Source organism: Cheilinus undulatus, linkage group 17 (assembly GCF_018320785.1).
Source record: "Cheilinus undulatus linkage group 17, ASM1832078v1, whole genome shotgun sequence".
NCBI classification, from domain to species: Eukaryota; Metazoa; Chordata; class Actinopteri; order Labriformes; family Labridae; genus Cheilinus; species Cheilinus undulatus.
Genome location: NC_054881.1, coordinates 9,634,477 through 9,657,204, shown reverse-complemented (window position 1 = coordinate 9,657,204; position 22,728 = coordinate 9,634,477). Strand labels below are relative to the sequence as shown.

Below are 22,728 nucleotides of genomic sequence, written 5' to 3'. Positions count from 1 at the left end.
ACTGAATTGAAGTCCTCCAAAGTATTCAGAAGGACAGATCTTTCTTCTTGTGATACGTACAGCAAAAGGGAATCCTTGAAACTACTGGTTGTCGAGCCATACAGCACTTCTTCCAGAAATGGTATTGCAAGTTTCACTGGGAAGTAACCAGCTTGTTTCCACCCTACTACAAACACCCTGGCTACAGCCTGCCATTCTTCACACTGAAAGTCATGCCTGATGAAGGGGACTTTCACCGCAACTCCCAGTGTGCAGCTGTCATAGAAATCCATCCAAAATTCTGTCAGGCAGTCTCGCAAAACACCACTTCCTTCCCCATGCTCAAGCTCTCCATTTGGTAAGCGCATTTTGATGTTGACCTCAGATGCAATAATTTTTGGGTCCTTGAAGGCACTGATCAAGTCAGTGAGACAGTGACCTCTTCTTACAATAAGCGTCACAGGACAAAGTTGTGGTTCAGGAAGTGCTTGGGCTGGAACATCAGCCTCCCCTGCAAGCACCAGTGACTGATCCACTGTTTGATGAGGTGCATCATCCTCTTTTTCTGGAAAGAGTGTTTCAAGGTTTGGTTCATCTACAGTTACATCCAGTCCGTCATTCCCACTTATGAAGATAACTGCATCAGAATCTTCGCTTTCGCCCAGAGTTAGCAAACCATCCCATGGTAATGTGTCGTTCAGTACCAAATATCCACTTGCGGAAGCACCATCATTAATTCCATTGTGGTTTGGTGATTCTGAATTTCTGTTTTCCACCAACAGATCCTCAACGGCCTGATTCTGTTCATTGTCAGTGAGATCTAAAACTGAGGGCTGGCTTATTGCCTGATCAGCTTCCACTTCTGAGGGCTGCTGTCCTCTTTTCTTTTTGGTGCACAGATAAAGTCGCAGAATTTTGACCTTGCTTTCATTATACAACTCATCTACTGTTTTGGACACATCAACGTGTATCTGTGAGCTCTCCATATGAGTTGAATAGTGTGAAAGACTTTGTTTTTTTTTTGAATGGCCATTGGGGAAAAAAAGATTTTCAGCCACAGCTTTGATATTTGCCACTGTTTCATCTTTGTCGATAGAGAGATGCCTTGTTCTGCCACCTTTTACAGACTTCACCTGTTTGTACCTTTCCTCTTCCTCATCAAAATCCATCCAGCCAACCTCAATTCGTCTCACTTTTCGTTTGGCATTTGTATTTCCTGCCCATTTAGATGATCTCTTTTTTGGAGGTATTCCCTCAGTGCCAGAAAGTCTTTGTTTCAGCCTTGAAAGTATGGATTCTTTCCTGGATGGTGATTTTTGTGACAGTGCTGCTTGTCTGCAGAAGGCCACGGTGGACACTCTATCTCCAACTTTGGGGATGTACTTTGCCAGGTCACTGTCTGTCATTAATGGAATGACAGTTTCATCAATCTGAAAAAATAAAAGATAGTCCAAGTCAATAAATAAATGAATTAATACACACAAATGCATAATATAGAATGCCAATGGATATTCAAAGGAAGATAAGAATGTAACCATACTGGTGGTATAAGGGTGTAGTTATTCACATCATTAGTTTTTCATATTATGTAGCCTACTTTTGATAACATTTACTTTTGATAATGATGCAGATATTTTTTTCCAACTTGAGATGACTGAGAATTATTTTGAACTACTGAGTAAAAACAGTTGATTTTTTTACAAGACATTTTTGATTACATTAAAAATTAAAGCATACAGCATTTTTTGGAGTGTGCATCTGAATTTGTACATTGAGTCTATCTGTTCAGGTGTGACTATGTTCTACACAAACTTTCAGTCAATATTAATCTTCTTTTTGGAAAAAAAGTACACAACACACACACGCAGACACACACAACCACCCCCACACACACCCACCGCCACACACCCCTTCACACACACAAACCTGGCAAGCAAAGAAAGTAGCTGCAGTGGCTTACATTTTCATCTTCAAGTTTCTGGATCACATCTTCTTCAAGTTTGCGCTCCATCAAAAATTCTCGCAGCCGAGTATCCATAGTTGACCTCTAAGCCACAGGAAAACAAAATTAATTAACAAGTAGCCATAACAGGTAGTTTATTTTCCAGATTCTGGATCTATGATTCCAAATGACCTATTGCCCCATGTCCCCACTATTATTATTATTATTACTGTTGCTGCAAATACAGTGTAATTAATATATTTCTTTTAACACTCGGAGCACTCTCAATGCCTTCCATTTATTTCTGGTGACAGTTGCACAATGTAGAGCTCTGAAACTTTAACCCTTTAAAGCCTGAAAACATGGATAATAGCCAGAAAATTCATTTTTTTTGGAGCTGAAATATTTATTTCACTTTCTACTGAAATAAAAAAAAATCCAAATTTCCATAGAATTTAACATATATTTTTTTGGTAACTTATTTGATACATTAGGTGTTTTTGGCAACTGATAATCCACTTGAGGATATTTTTATCATTTATCAGATTGTATTCAGATGTTTTTTTTTAGTAATTTGTTGATCATACTGATTAGATAGAGGTATCATAAAAGTATGTATCAAATAAAATACAACAGGCTTTGAGGGGTTAAACTTCATGCAGCTGATTTAAACATTATACTGAAGAGCTGACTTTAGCTCTGATACTGTCCCATAGTCTTTGGCAAATCAAAGTGAAATGAAATTTGTTGATCAAATATTATCTGTGGTAATAATAGATTGAGCAATTTTCTAATCAGTGTTCTATTAGCTGTAATATACCAGCAGTGTAAAACGGACTTCAGCAAATCAGGACCAAGCATAAAACCATCATCAAAGTGTTAACATAATGGTTTAAAGAAAATATAGCACTTTTCATACACAAGTAAACGTCAGACTGATCAATAATATAGTGAACTTTCAATCTTCTGTGATTTTATTAAAGGACAAATGTCCAGAGAACACTACAGACACCACAGTAGTTCAGTCAGAGTAACAACCCGCAAATCAAAACAAACTACGTTCTGATCACTGATAGGCTATAGGTTCCCTTGGCAACGTGATACATACAGTCAGCGCTACTGTAACTGCACGGCTTCGTTCGGTGGCATCATTAAACGCTGCGGCTCATATAACCTATGTATTCCATCAGCTGAGAGTCTGACACACATGACGCCACTTTCAAAGGAGATTATCAGTGAAAGGCACATTTTTGGCTGATTTCAAGCTGAAACTCTGAGCAGAATTTGGTCCGAATCAGGTCGAGTCTGCAGCACAAGTTGGCATGGTGATCTAGCCAGGGTCAAAGATAGACGCATTCGTGACGGAAACCTCTCACTTATGCTCAACATACTTTGCTTAGTATTACACCCCTCAGCTGTACTTGAAAAGTGCCCTGATGTGAGTGCCGGGCTGCAGCTCCAACAGACACGAAAGAGTTTAGGGCTACACATTAGCACAACACAACAACGTGTAGTACCACGATGAGTCTGTAAGTCGGGTGAGACGTCAGCAGATAGTCTACTCATTGTAACAAAGTATCAAACATATGGGCCTATTTAAATAACTGCCTTAATGCGGGATAACATGATATCGTTTAGAGACAAAACAAGAACAGAAACTCACCGTACAGACATCACGTAGACTATTGCAGGCTCTAGCGAAGGTGCGCTCGATATGCTTACCCAGCTGTCCAGGAATGATATACTTCGTGGCCACAAATGAGTATTTCGTGCGCACGTTATACTTATTTCGGGGCCACGATATAGCTATAACGTGCACACGAAATACTAATTCGTGGCCCCAATTTAGTATTTCGTGCGCACGAATTAGTATTTCGTGGGCACGTTATAGCTATATCGTGGCCACAATTTAAATTTTTTTTTGACCATGTCATGTCTGGGGCTCCGTAGGGAAATAGAAAAAAATATATATTTTGCTTTCTGAATGAGGAGAGAACATTTGTTCCTTAGCTTTCTAAACATCTGCCAATCACTGTCTAAGTCAGTCTCTCTGGCACGTTTCCATGCCTTGTCTCGATTGTATAATTTGTCACATAAACTATTGTTAAACTAGGGATTTGAGCGGTTTCTCCCCCTTATTGTCTTAGTTGGGGCATACTTGTTTAAAATTGAATTTAAAAATTGTGCAAAAGTGCTTCAGGGACATTTTTGTTTTATATTTTCATCACTTAAAAATAAGTCATATAAAAACATCTGTTCACTAAAATCTTTAAAATTTCATTTAGTTATAAAATGGGATGGGGCTTTGACAGACTTTTCATTTCTAATGCACGCAACAGGGCAGTGGTCACTAAAAAATCAGTGGGCTGTTTGTCAGGATGACAGTTAAGTTTGCATTTGCAGATGGGAGAGCATTTGGAGGTCAATGGGCCCCTACTAATATAAATTTTGTACATCCTGTAAGGACATTTAGAGCAATACATTGAAACAGATTACAGACAGAGGTGTCGATTAAAACTGTTACAAGGAGGTGTGATTTAACCACAGACTGTAGAAAGAATTGGACAAAGCCTGTGTGACGTCAGCCGACTGCTTACAACAGGCGGACTCAAACAGCTCTTGAAGCCAATCCACAGTGGCTTCTATATTGAAATCGTGGTCTAAACCGAACTTTGGATCAACCTAACGGCCCGTCTGTCACTACCCGATCCATCCCGGGAACCCGATTTGTACTGCACATATGTAAACATGCATCTACATCCACATCTACATAAATCAATTCTAACCCTAACCCTAACCAGTGGAATATAAATGCTAAAACTAATCCCAGGAATCTAATTAATTAAAATATAAACCAAACCAATGAGCGACCTCTAAATCTAAGCATTGGCTTTCAATTTTTTCAGGTTGCTGCTTGGATTTAACATAAATAGCCCCCGGCGTTTTCTGTCCCATCGATAAATATTATAACCGACCAGGTTAACATCACTGTCTGGTGTTGTAACCATTAGCCATGATTTTGTTAGAACAAGAAAAGCACTCGGAAAGCGCAGACCTCTGCCATCAGCTCTATCTCCCAATAGTGAAGAATCCTTTATAAAAATTCCTGGATCTGTCCCCGTGTGCCACCCACCACGGCATTCGCCAATTACTCCCTTCCCGGTGGGGGGGAAACACAGCGAGGCAAAGCAATGACTTCGCCACAGGTGGACTGTCATGGCTGAAGCATTGCCAACAGATGCACTGACAGTCTCACCCATGGTCTCACTGGACGACTGGAAGTCATGGCAGAGGGTGAATATTCCTCTATTCCTACCAGCATTGTGAGTATTCTCACTACAATTCGCCTTCTTTGCTTACGCTCCGACTCGTCTCCTCGACCGGGCATGCGTCTTTCAAACTCTATAAACTCCAAAACTTTGAACAGAAACACACCCAAAATGCTGCTGGGATTAAAGTTACTCATGTCTGCCATCATCTGGTGTAAAGTGGTAACAGCGCAGGCCTCCGCCTTTAGCCCTATCTCCCAATAGTACAGAATCCTTTAAAAAATTCCTGAATCCAGACGGTGATCTGGATCACACCCAAAATCTAATCAGTTCTTTCTAATGCCATTTCTGACATTTCCGGAAAATTACATCAAAATCCTTCTACAACTTTTTGAGTTATGTTGCTAACAAACAAACAAACAAACAAATAAACAAACAAACCCGATCACATAACCTCCTTGGCGGAGGTAACAAACATATCAGGTTCAGTTTGAGAGGCCCAGATTCTAATAAGGAAATGTAAAGTTGATTTGGAGAATCAAGCATCAGTTTAACACCAGTATTAGCTGATATCGACCTTGTTGACAAATATCTGCTGTCAGCAAATAATATGCTGTTGTGTCCAATCTATCTCTGGCATCTAGTGCACCTAAGACCAGGTAAGAGAAGAACTCACCAGTTAGAAAATCTCTGTGTTATCCTGATCATTAGTATTACTCACAGCCCTAATTGTCACAGTCGGCGCAACTCCACACAATGATTTTAACACTGGCGAGGATCAAACATGTTTTGATTTTAATAATATTTTCACCGCTTAAAGGTTGAGTCTGTGAGAAATAAAAATCTGAAAAAGCAGTCCTTCTATAAAGATTTTACTTTTTTTTTTTTTACAGGAAGTACTACTGCATTGGGCTCTGACTATAACAGCACACAGTCCTACGACCAGGGAGGACCAGGGGTCACTCAACCTAAGCAACAAGAAGATAAAAGTAAGCAGATGGATTTTCCTGTTTCAGTGTTTCTCACTGGCAAATCCATCTTGGAAAGCTCCTATCTGAGCCGTTTGGGCCCGGTTAGAAAGTGACAGGACCAATCAGCGATGAGGGGCAGTACTTTCAGGTGCGGCGGAGTCATGACGTAAGCTAGCAGCAGCAAGAGGCCAGTGCAAAAATGGCGGAGGAGATTAGCATGGATGCTGCGAAAGTGCCAGTTTTATGAGAACTTGACAACATTTCTTCATTAAAAGAAGAACAAAGAACAGCAGTGAGTTATTTTCTTTTCAAAAACAACCAAAGTCATGTTCTGACATGTCTACAGTCGCCATGGTTCACGTTACGCAGTTCTCAATGGAGTTTACTACTCTGGTAAGGGTGCAGCTCGTTAGCGGCTCTGTCATGTTTTGTTGCTCTGATTGGCCTGTAAAGATGTGACAGACAGAACGTTTTTCCAATCATCCTCTGAGTTTTTTTTTCAATGGCTCTGCACTTTCCCAAATGCTGTCTATGAGTGGTTTACCAGATGAATGTGTGAAACAAACCCATCTGGCATGCCAGAGTACCAGAGTCCTGCGCCAACATATCAGAAACCTACCGAGCCCAATCCAAACACAGATTTCGGGGCTTTGCACAACCTTCTGCCACTCCAAATGAAAGGCTCAAACTACCTTATGGAATTAACAGCACATTGGGGGAGCGCATTATCTAATACTGGTTTTTAATCCAGCCTGTGGCCCTTTGCCGCATGTCTCTCCCCACTCTCTTGCCTGTTTCCAAGTCTATCCACTGTCCTTCCTCTATCAAATAAAGGCATGAAAAGGCCCAAAAATAAAAATCTTAAGAAAAAAAAATTAACAGCACATGGATGTCTTTTATACGAGGAAGGTGCAGAAGAGGTAGCTACAGAAAAGAGAAGAGGCAGAAAAGAAGCAGAGCAAAAACAATGAATAGGATAAACTTTTTGCTGTCCTGACCATAAATCCATCCCCCATTTGCAAAGATTTGGCTTTAACATCAGAAATGATGGTAGCAATATGTGAAGAATCTGCAGTAGTAATAACCATTTTTGAGTACCATCTAATACAGCAGTAATGATCTTGTGGCTCTTTTAAGTCTTACATGGAAAAATAATTAACCTTAAAAAAGGGAAATTCTGACCTCAGAAATCATCCATGGAAAGTCACATCAATCAGTTTCTTTCACTGATACCATTTAATTAACAGATTTAATTTTCATCCTTTCTTTCTGATGTACACAAGCAAGAACATGCAAGTTTGTTTAAGTGGACATTTGTGTGGGTTGAGGTTTGTCTGGAGGAAGAGATTGTTTTTTTCCCTAAAATATAATTTAATTTTTTGACAGTCATATCTATTTATTTTTGCCAACTCTGTCAGACACAGTGAAATATGTTTGATTTTTATTTTATTAATTTAAGATGAATGTCAAGGTTTCCATTATCTAATACTGGTATTCAGTAGTGATATTTGGTTAAAAAAATGCATTTTCCATTCACTTTTTAAAATATCTTTCCCTCACCTTAATTATTTTACCTGCATTTCATGATTTTCTAATCTTTACTATTAACTGTATCAAACTATTTTTTGAATCAGTTATTTTTTCATATATACTAGCTGGTATTTTTTATTTTTTTTTTTAAACATTTATTTCTGGGCTTTTTGTGCCTTTCTTGATAGAAGAGGACAGTGGATAGAGTCACAAACAGGGACGAGAGAGCAGGGAGAGACATGTGGGAAAGGGCCACAGGCCGGATTCAAACCACGAGGCCATCTGTGCACCAATTAGCCGGTATTTATACAAAAAAGCAAAGTACAATGAAGACGGGATGATGCATTTCAGGTAAAATGAACAAAACCATCATCTGATAGAGGTGACAAACATCTGCTGGAGCTGACAATGGGAAAATGATGAAAATTAAAGGTGAAACCAAGCTCTCTGCATACTCTGATTAATGTATTTTTATTCAGTAATTATTCGATCCTTTAACATTGTGAGCACTCTGTCTCATATTTATATATACCAATCTATATATATGTATATAAATACACCCCCAGGTTTGGACTGTGGCTCTTGCATAGGTATTTTTTCAACAATTTGGCTTGGTGGTAGACCAGGGTTGAGTGTCATTGACCTCATACAGCCTGTTTGATGTATCTTTTGTTTTTCTCTTCAGACGGTGAACAAGAAACGGGCATTACAAGTAAGTAATATAAAGTGATCTGGAGGAAAGCACTGAACCTTAGGTGACCATACGTCACAATTTGACGCATGATTTCTTTGATGTTTTGTCTCTTTTTGTCCTTGCAGAACCAACTTCTGCTCAATATACAGAGTTAACGCCAGTAAAATATGCTTGGTTGCCATAGTTTCCTGTATACAAAAAGCAGAGAAATTACCAAAAACTTGTTAAATACTATAGAAATCACATTGCTGAGCATTGCAGACACACCAGTGCACAAGTATGTATGGCTAAAGATGGCGTACGCTAGTGTCGTGCAATTAATCCAATCTTATCACAATCACAATGTCTGGCTGTGCAATTACATTTTCACAAGAAAGGCTACAATGATTTTTGTATCAAGTACTTAAAAGGTTTACAGAAATGTCTGCAGAAAAGCCCTTAGGTTTACAACAGTGTTGCTACTGCCCTTTGGAGGACTAGATTTATTTTATAAAAGCAAAATCTTTTATCTTTGGGATAAACTTTTATCCTTGAAAGCAGCTTTTAAAACGCCAGGCTCTGTTCTTTTTTATTCTACCTAATATTTGTGTGTTTTAAGTTGAGAAATTGTTCTGTACTTGCTATAAGTAGTCAATGTTCAAAGCTAAACAGTCAGCTAACAACCTGAACTCCTCCAAGATGCATGGTGTAACTTTTCTTGTCATTTACTGAAGAATTATCTTTTAATGATATGTATTCTAAATTATTCTATAGTATAATCATATAAGATATTTCCATGAAACTGCAACAAAGCACACATTACACAATGCATTAAGAATAATAAACACAACAAAAAACATATTAGGCTAACTCAAAATGCTTAGTCATGCTGCTAGCTTACAGCTCTGCCAGCTAGCACTCTGTTAACTACAAATATACAGCCAAAAATATGAAGCACAAACCCAAACATGACCCTCTGCCTCTGTCGCTATCATAAAGCATAAAAAACATACTCACGGACAAATAGTGCGCAAGCAACAGTCACAACTCAATACTATCACAGTTCCCATACTGGTGTGAACAAGTTTCTAAAAAAAAGGAAAGCCAATGACTACATCACTAATTAAAGTGGTTTATAGATAATTAATTTGGGCATATTGTGGTGACAGACTGTTACAAGCACTCTGATTGGCTGGGGATAAAGGCAATAAGGCACAATAAATCAGTAACGTTAGGAAAGTAGAGTTACCTTCAATTTCCACATACAGCTACCTCCCCGTGATCTGTCAGCGAATCGTACTGCGGAGCAAATCGCTCCCTCTCTAGTCTATCAGAGCAGTTTCTATGCCCATACTCTGATTCGGCAGCAGTACTGCGCTTTGTTCGAGATGCGCTGCAGGTATATTTTCAGCGCCAGCCATTGCCAAACCACGTCAATTTCCGTTGATCAAAAAGCTCCAAACAGGAAGTCACAAGCGTAGAATATCTGGTTCTTTCAAAATACGACACAAATCTCAGACTCCAAATCATAAACCATCACTCCATCAAAATTACGTTTTATCCTGCAGCGAGACAAAAGGGTCAGTGGGTCACAGAGATACAACGATGCCATCGACGAGGAAAAGTTAACTTTCAAGCCAATATTAAAAACAAAAAATTATTAGCGATAATAACAATTATGGTAATAATAAATAATAATAATAATAATATGTTGTAATAATGTTTTTTTTTTAAAATCAGAGTTGACTATCAGGGCCAAATCCACCTGTATTGCTGGCTTAACGTGTTTTGCTTTCTCTCCCCAGTTATTCCATTCTTTGGAGCAGGTTTTCCGCCGCCTGGTTCCACTAAAACAAAAGGTAAGTTGAGATGACGTGAAGGATAGCATCCTATCAAGGGTGATTATACATCTCAGTCTGTCTGTCAGCATCCCATTTTCAGGCTCCATGTCTTTTGTACAAAACACAAGAATTTTCTGGTTCAGGTATTAACTAATAGAAATACCAAAACAAGGCACTATGGATGCTTTCACTGTTTGTCTGCATGTTAAAGTCCCTGTAAAGTGGTTAAAAAAATCTATTTTAGGTTTGTTGTATGACAGCCTACTATGTTATGAACAAACGGGCCAGATTTCAGTCATGAAACACATCTTTAAGTTTATAAAATCAAGCTTCAAAAACATTAAAAAATGAGGCAGTAAAATCTGCTCTGGGACCACAGACTGTAGAAAGAATTGGACCAACCCTGTGTGACGTCACTCATCTGCTTACAATAGGCGGACTCAAACGGCTCTTGAAGCCAATCTGTGGAGGCTTCCCTTTTGAAATCACGGTCTCAGCAGAACTAAATAACCGCCCACTAAGCGTTACTTCCTTTCAGCCTGCTAGCTAGCATTCTGGTTGACAGAAACTGAGCCTCTACCTGTCAAGCTATCTGTCAATCAAATGAGATGCGTCAATCAGCTTTATCCTAAATATAATCCAAACGATCGTGGTACAAAAAACTTCACCCAGTGCAGTGGGAGCGCAATAAGACACTAGCTAATGAGACACATTCGGTGTTTGAACCAGGCTGTAAACCAGTTTATTTTGTGCGTCAAAACCAGCTGTTTAACGTGTGTGCAGACGGGACTTCCGGTGTTCCTGCAGCCAGCCGCAAGTGGACACTCGCGGTATAGCAATTTTTTGCACTTCCGCATTGGCTTTATTTTTCAGGACCGAAGGTTGCCGCTTGTCTGAGATGGTCAGCTGAATGAGCTGAAGCCACACCCACTCATGAGAATTAATTTAAAAAGAAAGCCTACAGCCTGCCTGGAGGAATCATCTATTTGCTATGCTGCTGTGTAACAACTCTCTTTTTTAAGTCTTTTCTCCAGTTTATTAGACATCTTTGCTGTTAAATTGCAGCTGAAAACATCCATCACCATGTTTCTCTTCAAAATAAGTCTGATTCAATGAGGATTAGCATTTCAAGCTTTTATTGTGACAGACTTGACAGAAAGAGTAAGAGTGTCTATCATCAGATACTTAACTTTAGCACTGAGACGCTAACATACACGAGGGAATAAACGGTCTGCTTGTAGAGAGACAGCTATAGCCTGCTGCTTTAAATCATCCAGGACTTAAAAAGTAAAATATGGATTAAAACACACCTTCAGCTGGTAAGATGTTTGCTCCTGCTGCATCTGGTTCAAGTGAAAACTATACAAGCACTCCTGCAATTAGTCTGCCCCTTGACCTTACAGTGAACTCTGATCATAGTGCAGCTATCTGGCTCTGTGCCAGAGCAGAGACAGAAGTTAGGGATTAAATTTACTGTTTTCTGGTACAAATCACTCCATTATGACACTTTCAATGATCTGTAGGCCACCGTGGCTGATAGATTTGGGAAATTTACCTCATAATGAACAAGAACACAGCATGTAGCTGACTGTTAACTTTTAATTAAGGCAGTGACATCAGCTAAGATCAGACTGTACAGAGATGAACTGCTCTGTGATTTTATATTGTTGTAGCGTGAAGATGTAAATCTTAAAAAGCATCTCTGTATCTCATTTGAAACATTCTACCCTACTCTTTTCAGAACAAGAACGCCAAAGTTCCACATCACCCAACAACCACAGAAGACCAGAGACAACTGACCCTGATGTAGAAAATGAAGATAAAGGTAACAAAAAAACCCACCTTAGGGATCACCTCTCAACTTTTCTCAGTTAACAGTGGAAATCAGTAGAATCAAGTCAAATGGTCTGTTATGACTCACCTTTGGGATGTCCACAAGTTGTAGTCTGCAAGATGAGTTGCAAAGACAACAAATGTACCTGAGCCCTCTTAATCCTCTGAGCCAGTGAGTCCCAGACTTTTTACTGGTGACTGACTTTTGACAAGGTACACGACACTGCGACCCAGCAACGTTTTCCTATGTTAATGCCTCTCATGCTGCCTCCTGTGCTGTTCTCAATTGGTTGGTTGAGCCGATGGCTGGTGCTAGCTTGAATAATGATCATTTTGGACTCCCTCTGGTCCTGACCTTGCGCTTTCTTTTTTACAAGCCTGGAAGAAGCCACATCACCTCTGTCACTTAAGCTTTCTTCATATGCTTGACCCCTTGGGCCTACAGTGGCTGCCTGGTCTGGAACAATATGTCTCTTTTTATTAGCCAAACATCAATAATTGTGATATTAGCTCTTTTAGCATCCAGTAGCTGGAAAAGCCTTTTTGTGTTTTATTATGGTGGAGAGGGTGGGGGACCATGGGGGTAAGCAAAATCATGATCCATTGTAGTTAAGCTGTGATAACCATTGTAATATATTTTTAATATTTTTCTATTCATTTGTGCTGTAGAATATAGCCTTCTTAAAAATGTAAATCCCTTTTCTTAAAAACAGAATGAAAATAGCAGAAATGGGCAGAAAATGAGGTGAAATGGGATTTTTAAAATACCAGGAATGGGTTAAAAGTAGAAAAAAAGTGGTAAAAAGGGGTTAATAGGGGCAGTAATAGGTCAACAGATGCAGTGATAGGCAGACGGTGATAAAAAATGGTTTGAAAAGCGGTGGAAAGGTTTGTAAAGAGGCAGAAATGGGTTAAAAGTGGCAAAAAAAAAAGGTTTTAATTTGCAAAAATGCATTAACCCTTGTGCACCCCTTCAGAAAATGATGTTTCACTCTTTGTGCAAAAAGTGTTTAGTTCCTGTGTTTTACTGCATTGAATCTTTTGTCCAACTTCAGTTCTGATCGTAACTTTTCAATTTGCATGTATTCCCTAAATCATTTGAACCCTTCAGTGCCTTCATACTGAAGGTAATATCAAAGAAGGGCTCCTATGTTGACATGGATCTTGGCCTGTTAAGATGTTTTTGATTGAAATAGCTTTGATTTCAGTAAATAAGACCTCCTAATCCTGCAAATTCAACAAATTACCATTTTCACTTCTTTACAGCCGATAAAATGATTTCAAACTTTGTTGTGCATAATAATGTGGAACAGTGCATTTTGAGGTTTTCATTTTTTTTTAATTATCATTAGGAAGTTTGTTCTAAAACATTTGAATTATGCTAACAGCTGATGACTTGAAAAATATTCTGTCATTTGCATTAATATGTAGGAAAATAAGAGAAAACTATAATCTGTATTATAATTTGGAATGTGATTTAAAGTGAACTGAAAGATAGCTTTACTTACTTTATACTTTATTCCAGACCCATAGGTCCATATCTGTATACATAAAAACATACAATAAGCAACAACAAACAACAACCAGTGGATGAAATCGCAGTTCACATAGCATAACCTCTAAAGGCTCTTTTACTGTGGACATCAAGGTACCGTGACTTGATGTTAAGGTACAATTATGCATTTCTTTTTTAAATAGATTGGTCTATTGTTATGGTGGTTCTTGTAGAAGGACTCCCATCTTGTTGGAACGACATGACATGTGGGAATCCCAAAAAAATGTAGGCATCTAGTTTGGAGATCCTCTGGTGATGCATGTGAGACATGCCACCCGAGGATTTCCATGCTGATTGGCCATCGCAGTGCGAGTGATTTGCTTGAGTTCAGATTTTTCAATTCTCACAAATTCAGCAAATAGCATGTTGAACACAGTGCAAATTTACCTGATTCCTGGCAATTACTCACTTAATTTGCACGATTCGCACCGACTGAGGCAAGTTTGCATCCACCTGCGTCTTTACATTGACTTACATGTAATTATTTTACACAAATGATTTCACTCCCATCTGGTGTGAACCACAGACTGTAGAAAGAATATGACAAACCCTGTGTGACATCAGTTGTCTGCTTACAATAGGCAGACTCAAACAGCTCTTGAAGCCAATCCGCAGCGGCTTCCATACTGAAATCATGGTCTCAATCGAACTTTCAATCAACCTTAAGGACCGCCCACTAAGTGCACCTTCCTGTCAGCTAGCTAGCTAGCAATCTGGTTGACAGAAACGTAGCCTCTGCCTGTCGAGCTATCCGTCAGTCAAATGAGACACGCCAATCAGTCCGCAGTGAGGTTTTTCCTAAATATAATCTAAACCATTGTGGTCCAAAAAATTCACCCCCTGTACAGTGAGAGCACATGAACACACTAGCTAATGAGACACACTTGGTTTTTTGAAGCAGGCTGTAAACCAGTTTATTTTTAGTGTAAAAACTGGCTGTTTAACAGGTGTGCAGATGGGACTTCCGGTGTTCCTGCAGCCAGCCTCAAGCGGACACTCGTGGTATTGCAATTTTTTGCACTTCCTCATTGGCTTCATTTTTCAGGACCGGAGGTTGCCCCTTGGTGTGAACTCAATATTACACCCTGTTTTGCAACACATCACAGACCACAAACCCCTTAATTGAGTTACACTGGGATTACCCGCCTGGTTGCACCAGGTTACCACCAGTCTCTACTGTCTCCAGACGCTTCGTGTGTACTCTACAAAGATATTAGCTGCAGACAACTCCAAAGAAATATCAGAGGTGAATTTCCTCATCCATGTCTCACTGAGCAGTTGAAAAACAGACTTTTTCTTACACATGTAGCCCACTGTCAGACATCCATATCTAGTGGTATGAATCGGTTCTTTTAATTCTTTTTTTTTTTTTTTTTTAAGATTTATTTTTGGGCCTTTTTGTGCCTTTATTAGATGGGGAGGACAGTGGATAGACTCAGAAACAGGGAAGAGAGTAGGGAGAGACATGCGGGAAATGGTGCCACAGGCCAGACTTGAACCCGAGCCGTCCGCGTAACCACTCGACTACCGGCGGGCCCCGGTTCATTTAATTCTGATGATGTTTAGTGGGTGAAATAGCGCTCCAAGCAGTCTGAGTCCATGGAAGGTAAATCGTGTGTGTGCCGAAGGGGTTAAAATGATGCGCTGGTGCGATCTGCTGGATCACTGTGGAATGGTGAAATTTAGATCCCTGGTGATCGAATGACTGCAAAGAAACAGTTGCTAAAAGTTGTTTCAGTGCCATAGACACACAGTCAAAAAACGTGTTTTTAATGGAAGTCTATGTGTCCGACTCCGAACAAACAAGGATGGATGGAGCTATTTTGCGTCAGTCAAGTTCTATGGGTTCTTTAATATGAAGAAAAATAATAACTTTGGCCAAATTTGATGCCCCAATCTATACAGATGTGACTATCAACTCAAAAAAGATTATAAAAATGATGAATGTCCTCAAAACGGACATAGAAGGATCCGAGGGTTAAGTAACCCCAAATTTAGAAGAGTTTGATGTATTGCAAAATGTGAATAAACAAAAAACATAACAAAGGATTTTAATCTTAAAAAGCATCACTGTATCTCATCTGAAACATATGACCGTTGTCTTTACAGAACCCGTCATACTGAGCAACATACTTCCAAATTATGGACAACCCAGAGGACCTGAGATAACCCCCCGTTATGAAGATGATGAAGGTAACAAAAGATAACCTGAGGGATCGTATCTGATATCTATTATTCTATTATTCTATTAAATGCAGAAAATCAGGTCTTTTTACTCAAACAAGGAAACAAAAGTTAACCTGATAGTTAACATCTTGTGTTAAATGACAGACAAAACTAAGATGTTTTACATAAGTATTCAGAGCCTTTGCAAGCTCAGGTACTTCTCTCAATCTTTGCTGAGTGTTTCTACACCTCGCTTGGAGTCATCCTGTAGTAAGTTAAATTGATTGGACATGATTTGGAAAGGCACGCTTCTCTCTATAGAAAGCCTCACAGCTGACAGTGCATATCAGAGCAAAAACCAAGCCATGAGGTCAAAGAAACTGCCTGTAGATGTCAGAGGCAGGGTTGTTGCAAGAAAAAGTGCAGAAATACCCTCAAAAAAACCTGCTCTGAAGTACTCAGGGCCTCAGACTTGGCCGAAGGGCCTTAGTATGAGAGGGCGCCAAGAACCTGATGGCCACTCCAACTGAGCTCCAGAGATTTTGTGTAGAGACGGGGCAAAGTTCTAGAGGGAGAACTATCATTGCAACTCTCCACCGATCTGGTAGAGTGGCTAGACAGTAGACTCTCATCAGTGCAAAGATATGTGAAAGACCACTTGGCTTTCATTTTGGAGTTTCTTGCAAAGTCCAATTTGGCTTTCATCTATTATGCACTCCGCTTATCCCTTTTGCAGTTGTGTGGGGCTGCAGCCCAGACCGACTGTCACTGGGCCAGAGGCTGGGTACACTCTGGACTGGTTGCCAGCAAAGTGCAGGGCTGACAAACAGAGACAGGCATGGTCATCCTCACCACTATAGACAAAATCATAGCCTATACCTAAATGAATTGAACCAATAACGCCTCATTTAAAAATTTTCAGATTACTCGTTAATGATCAGATTCTGCTAAACTATGCTGGGGTAAATGTAGCTTCCCTATTAGGACCTGTAATGGTAATAAAAAGTGTCTTGAAACTTATTATCAAACTATAAAAGGCTCTCTTTTGTACTTTAGGGTTTTTCAATGTTAAGAAACAACCGACTCAAATTTTGCTCATTGAATTTTAAGTCTTTTTATAAATGTGCATAATTAACATTAATCTCCTTTCTCTTTTACTAACTAACCTAGGCAGGCAGAATCTCTCAGAGGAGGCACGGTGGTTTCTAACAGGATCATTATCCACCACCATCATCCCGTCCTTCTACACACTGGTCTGCCTCCTCAGTGTGCCCATCAACATCTGTGCACTGCTGATCTTTATAAAGAGAATAAAGCCTAAGAAGCCAGCAGTGATCTACATGATGAACCTGGCTTGTGCTGACCTGCTCTTCTCCATGGTGCTGCCCTTCAAGATCTCCTACCACTTCATGGGAAATGACTGGATATTCGGTCGTGCCATGTGCCGTATAGTCACCGCAGCCTTTTACTGGAACATGTACTGCTCCGTTCTGCTCATCTCCCTCATCAGCGTGGACCGGCTCCTCGCTGTGGTCTATCCTTTCCAGTCTTTGTCATGGAGAAGTCCTGCAAAGGCAGTCATTGCCTGTGCAGCCATGTGGATCCTCTCCTTTGTCGGCTTGATGCACCTCCTCTTCACTGAGCAGACTTTCAACCTCACAGAGTTGAACATCACCACCTGCCATGACATCCAACCCTCACAGCCTTTCTTGTGGTACAAGACATACTACATCACCCTCTGCCTCCTCCTCTTCTTCCTGCCTCTCATCATCACCATGGTGTCCTACACTTGGGTGATTTTGACTCTGAGTAAAGTCAAACCAGAGGTTCCAGACCACTCACAGAAAAAAAGAAGAGCAGTGTTCTTGACTGCAACAGTACTGGTGATGTTTGTGCTGTGTTTCTTACCCCCCAACATTGTCCTCTTAGCGCATCAGCTGATGTATTCTGAAGAAATAGAAGACCAGGAGAAAGAGATGAATCCTGACAGGCTCTATGTAATCTATTTAGTCTGTCTGTGTTTAGGAAGTCTCAACTGCATCCTTGATCCTCTGGTCTACTACTTTGGATCATCCCAGTTCCAGAAAGAGCTATCCAGTATGATGGGGTGCCAAAAGACCAAGCAGAGCACCAATGGTGGTCGGTCACCATCTGGTCCAAGCAATACAAGCAGGTCCACCAGCCAAATCACAGTGAAATCAAACAGCAAAAAAAATGCTACAAAGAACACACTACCCATCAATCGTGACTCTTCTCAGGGGAACCTTTGCAGCCAATATAAGAAGCAAACGGTCTGATAGGCACATCAGGCAGGCATCAAAGGGTAATTCCATAATTTTAAAGCATGGCTCCTTTTACATCTTTTAAAATCTTTATCACACTGGGGCACAAAAGGTTTAAAATTGCTAAAGCAGATTGCTTCAGTCTTTGGTTGCACTACATACTTAATACGTTGACATACACAGTTAAGTCAGGCTGTTAGGAACTGTAACTGGACTACTGTTCTTGTCTCAGTATACAGGCACCTGGGGTGACTCAGTTCGACATGAGCACGTCCAGCTCTCCAACAATTGGTGGTGATAATACCTCCTCTGAGTCCAAGATGAGTTAGAGCAGCAGTTCTCAGCTGGTGGATCAGGACCCAAAAGTGGATCCGGGGCTGTTTTCAGTGGGTCTTTTAGGTACTTTTGTTCCTTCATTTAAGTGTTTAATGACAGACAGGAAATAGAAATTACTTTGCAGAATTTTTTCCCTGAATTACTCAAGAATTTTCATTTTGAATTTACCCAAACAGGAGATTCCTCTATGGTCTTTAAGAGAAACTTAGGGTAAGAAAAAGGCTGGAGATTTTTTTTTCTAGATTTTTTTAGAGTTTTGTTCAGGCATTTCCCCAGAAACTTTTGCTACTGTTACCTGACCACCGGTTTAAAGACTAACAGCTATTTAATGAGAATATAGGCACATCTGTGAGCTGGCATGAAGCTCAGGATGGTTTAGTCACACAACTTTCCATCCTGTCTCCATCATCTTTTTCTGTCAAACTTTCTGTTTTCAACACGATAGAAAGTGACCATCGAATTTGTCTCTTTCTAACAAATACACTTAGTATTTTTTTCCTTTTTTTAAGCATCGATCTCTACTCTGGCTTAAGACTCCATCATCTTTGCTCTTAATTTTTGCTGAGAATCGGTGGGAGCTCTCTGGAAATGGGAAAAGTAAATAAAGTTATTTGTTATTGCATGAGGGTTTGGACAGTATACCAAGGCTCAACTCAGACAGAAAAAGATAGACACAGCAGTTGGTTACTGGTGCAATCAACATTTCCATGAAAATTAACTCCCATCAACTCTTTCTGTTATTTGTGAAGCAGATTTCCATGAGAATAATGAAGCTTATGTTTTATGAAATAAATCCAATCGATTAATAAATATATCAGACATTTGGGTCACGATTTGTCATGGAACCTGTGAAGGGTCCCTTGGCTAGACCACTTGTGAACCACTGATTTAGAGAAATGGGCTGTGGCTGTGACTGGTAGTCAAATGATCGGCTGTAAATACTTTAACGCTGACATTGTTCTCAAAAATCACTGCTAATTGCTAAAGCTCTACTATTTTAAATATACATTTTTCATTCAACAATTTCTTCACTGTAAAAGTCCCCAGGAATTATATTGTTGGTGTGCCTTAATTTTGAAACAGGCATGTCAAGAATTGGATCACAACCCTCCAAGACTGATGATTTTTAGGACAAAAAGTAACACAGGTTACAATAAAGGTTATAATAATTTAAATAACTGTTGAAATTGTAGCCTCTTACTATTTTTTTTCTCTTGAAGCCAGCCATTGTGTTGCACCAATGATACTATACATGCCTTTGAATTCCTTACAGAAGATTTTGTAGCAAGTATTCCAGTGAATCCTACATTGACCATCGTGTTATACATTTTTAACCCACTGTCAATTGCTTCTGCTGCTAGTGGCTAGTGGCCATTTTGTATCCCACAACACTTTGTGACAGGCTGGGACAACCAATGGCAGACTGTTCCGTCGTCCCATTATGCTTTGTCTTACTGCGCAGATCCTGGTGGAGACGGCCTGAATAACTCATCATGGAGAGAGAACAATAGAGAGCCTGTGACGTGACCCTCTGTGACACTGCAGACAGGAACTGCTGTGAATAATGGCACAAATGGATTCAACAGAAATACTTTTTCACTTTTTAGTCCCCAAGAGATGGGACAAGTCTGTGCAAAACAAGTATTAGTCATTTTTGTTCAGTGTGTGTCACACATAAAAATCTTTGTCCGTGTTCTTGTTTTGTTTTGTTTTTTTTTTTTAATTCAAGTCACATTACTGCAGCAGACATATCCTTTAAGCCCAGGATGTCCTGAAAAACTAGTTTTGGAGTTTGACTGTGCACCACAGGGTTGATGTTTCACAAGCTTTTTAAAACAATAAGTCCAGACGAGACAAAATGGTTCAACAATAGCTTAGAGCTTGCAGGGTTAAACCCACTCAGATGGAGAGAGAGAAAACTTGAACATAAGCAAGTTAAGTCAGAAGCTTCAATGCCTGGAGAAGATACAGTGACTTGAATCACAAGAAGGATACAGTTAAGCAATATCAACCTCCTGTTATACTTAAAACTACTCAGAAATCACACATGATACATACAGGTTTACATTATATCTTTTTTCTGTGTATTTATTACCTTTAAAATCAGATGTTATCATTTTTGTGTTGCTTTTCATTACAAATCATTTTGCTGTTTTTTCCCTGTATTTTGTGTTTAATGTTAAGTACACTGCAAGTTTTACCAGCCTTTACAGGTCAATCTAAACAACACAAGATGTAACTTTCATTTCAAAATAAATTATAAATTACCAAAAAATGTGTTTCTTTCTCCTTTTGAACTAAATCAAACTAAATTGTGACCCTAAAGCCAAGCCTTGAACCAAACTGTGACCTCTCTTACCTTTTGACCAGTTACATCCCCTATGTTTATGAACAACATATAATCTTGGATCTACAAAAGACAGATGCATGGGGAAAAAGGGGGGGTGACAATGTTTTTTGTCTTTGGCAATGACAAAATTGCTACAGGTGGCAGGAATGTTTTTATACTATGTTGTTAACCTATTTATTTCTTTTGTTAGAAATGGGCAACTTAATATGGGATGTGATGGGAATTCCTTGACTTTGGATCAAGCCTCTAGTGGACACCCAAGGAACTGCAGTTTCTTCTGCATTGGCTCCACTTTAAACACAAGGATGTAACTTGTGTGTACCCTCCCTCTATTTCTACTGAATTCTGACCCATTTCAGACCATGATATACAGCAGGGGTCATCAGCTACATTTGTGCAAGGCCCAGCTTTTTGAACTGACTCTGTACTTACTGTACTTGTGCATGTCTCAGTGTTTTATACTGGAAAACCAGTCACACTGGTAAAAACAAAGCAGTAAATCCTGCCACATGTGCAATCTCTGTGCAGGTGAAGAAGATGTCTTATACTATGCCCGTCTCACTAGAATGATTTTTCCACTTATTAATTGATATTTTGAATATGTCCTTTAGAAATATACAAACGTATAATAAGAAAAAATGTAATAACAACCAGGATCAGAGAAAAGATATGAAAATATAGTTATCATGTCTCCCTATGTCTACATCTTTTAACATTTTTGTTTAGAACTGTCCTGGCCATTAAAACATGCACTGACTATGATGGAGAAAAATAAAACTGATCACAGTGTGTTTTTTTTTTCAAACCACAAGAGGGCGCTCTTTCCTCTATTTGGGGAACCCTTCCTTCCGTGCCCTGTTGTTTGTTTTCATGTTTAAGTGTTGAAACCATTAATACACTTATGACTGATTTTTCTTTGATTTCACCCACTACTTTAAATCCTTAAAATGTGTTGAAAAAAATGAACAGAAAGGCTGTAAAACTGTACAACTCTATATCCAAATACTTGCTATTCTAACATGTCATGCCTTGGCTTAAGTGTGCTCTTATCTGAAAACCTGGAAACATCTTTTTTTGTCCTTTTTAGAGAAGTTCTTATTTATTTGATCCCAATTTGCATTCCACCACTGTAGTCCTTTCAATTAAAGTGGCTGTTATTGTGATAATTTCCCTTTCTTGTCATGTAAATTTGTTATTCATTCAATAAAGGGAAAAAAAAAACTTATGACTGATTTTTTATTACTCATTTATTAGGCATCCTGTTGTCTGTTTTTTAACCATGAGAGGGTGCTGTTTCCCTTTAACCCATATTATCCCTTTATGATTCCTTCCATCCATTGCCTCTGTTTGTTTTTACTGGTGTTAACCATTAATAATGCGTCACTTCTTTTATAATATTTATTTATTATGTATCCTAGCCAAACATCCCTGAGAAACAGTCACTCTGTTTTTGTTCTCTGTTGGCTGAGTTAAGCAGACGGTTACCAGTGTTGATACTTTCTGCAGACATCATGTAAACACCATTAAATCCTGAATCCAGGATAGAGTTGAACACAGATATTTCTCACTTCTTTTCTCACACCATGCCAGCTCAACAAGCTCTGATTTCTTCCTCTTGGAACAGTGAGGGTTAAAATTAGTGGGAAAAGCTCTACTATGTACACGAGGGCTGAACCCAAAACTTGACGCCCACAGACTCACAGACATGGAGGCACATTCCCTGGATGTGGATGGATGTTTTTGGTGTTCCACTGTAAAGCATCAGAAACGTGAGGACTCCCAGACTTCATCATGGCATGTCATACTCTGTCCATGACTCCTCATGGCTGCAGAGTTTCCTGTAGGACTGACTCACAATTCATTACAATCATGGTGACGTGTCCAATCTCCTGCTGAATGACAAAAAACTAGGTTATATTCAAAATATTCAAATATTCAATGATTTAAAAAAAAAAAGAAAACTAAATTAAATCAAGGAATACAATGACTGTGATGATGAAG

The 22,728-nt window shown here is 39.4% G+C and overlaps 1 protein-coding gene across 3 annotated transcripts in view; it reads left to right on the top strand.

Moving 5' to 3' along the window:
• LOC121525261 (proteinase-activated receptor 1-like) overlaps nt 1-21,509 on the top strand; it is a 29,523-nt gene extending 8,014 nt beyond the window's left edge. Inside the window, exons 2-8 of one of the 3 annotated variants that reach the window (XM_041811155.1) lie at nt 6,084-6,179; nt 8,377-8,403; nt 10,170-10,223; nt 11,947-12,030; nt 15,703-15,786; nt 16,930-18,082; nt 19,840-21,509. In XM_041811155.1, coding sequence (XP_041667089.1) covers nt 6,084-6,179; nt 8,377-8,403; nt 10,170-10,223; nt 11,947-12,030; nt 15,703-15,786; nt 16,930-18,056 — 1,472 coding nt within the window. In that variant the 3' untranslated portion in view covers nt 18,057-18,082; nt 19,840-21,509. Of the gene's footprint in view, nt 1-6,083; nt 6,180-8,376; nt 8,404-10,169; nt 10,224-11,946; nt 12,031-15,702; nt 15,787-16,929 lie in introns of all 3 variants that reach the window. The other 2 variants (XM_041811154.1, XM_041811153.1) reach the window with 2 other exon arrangements.
• The last annotated feature ends 1,219 nt before the right edge of the window (nt 21,510-22,728 follow it).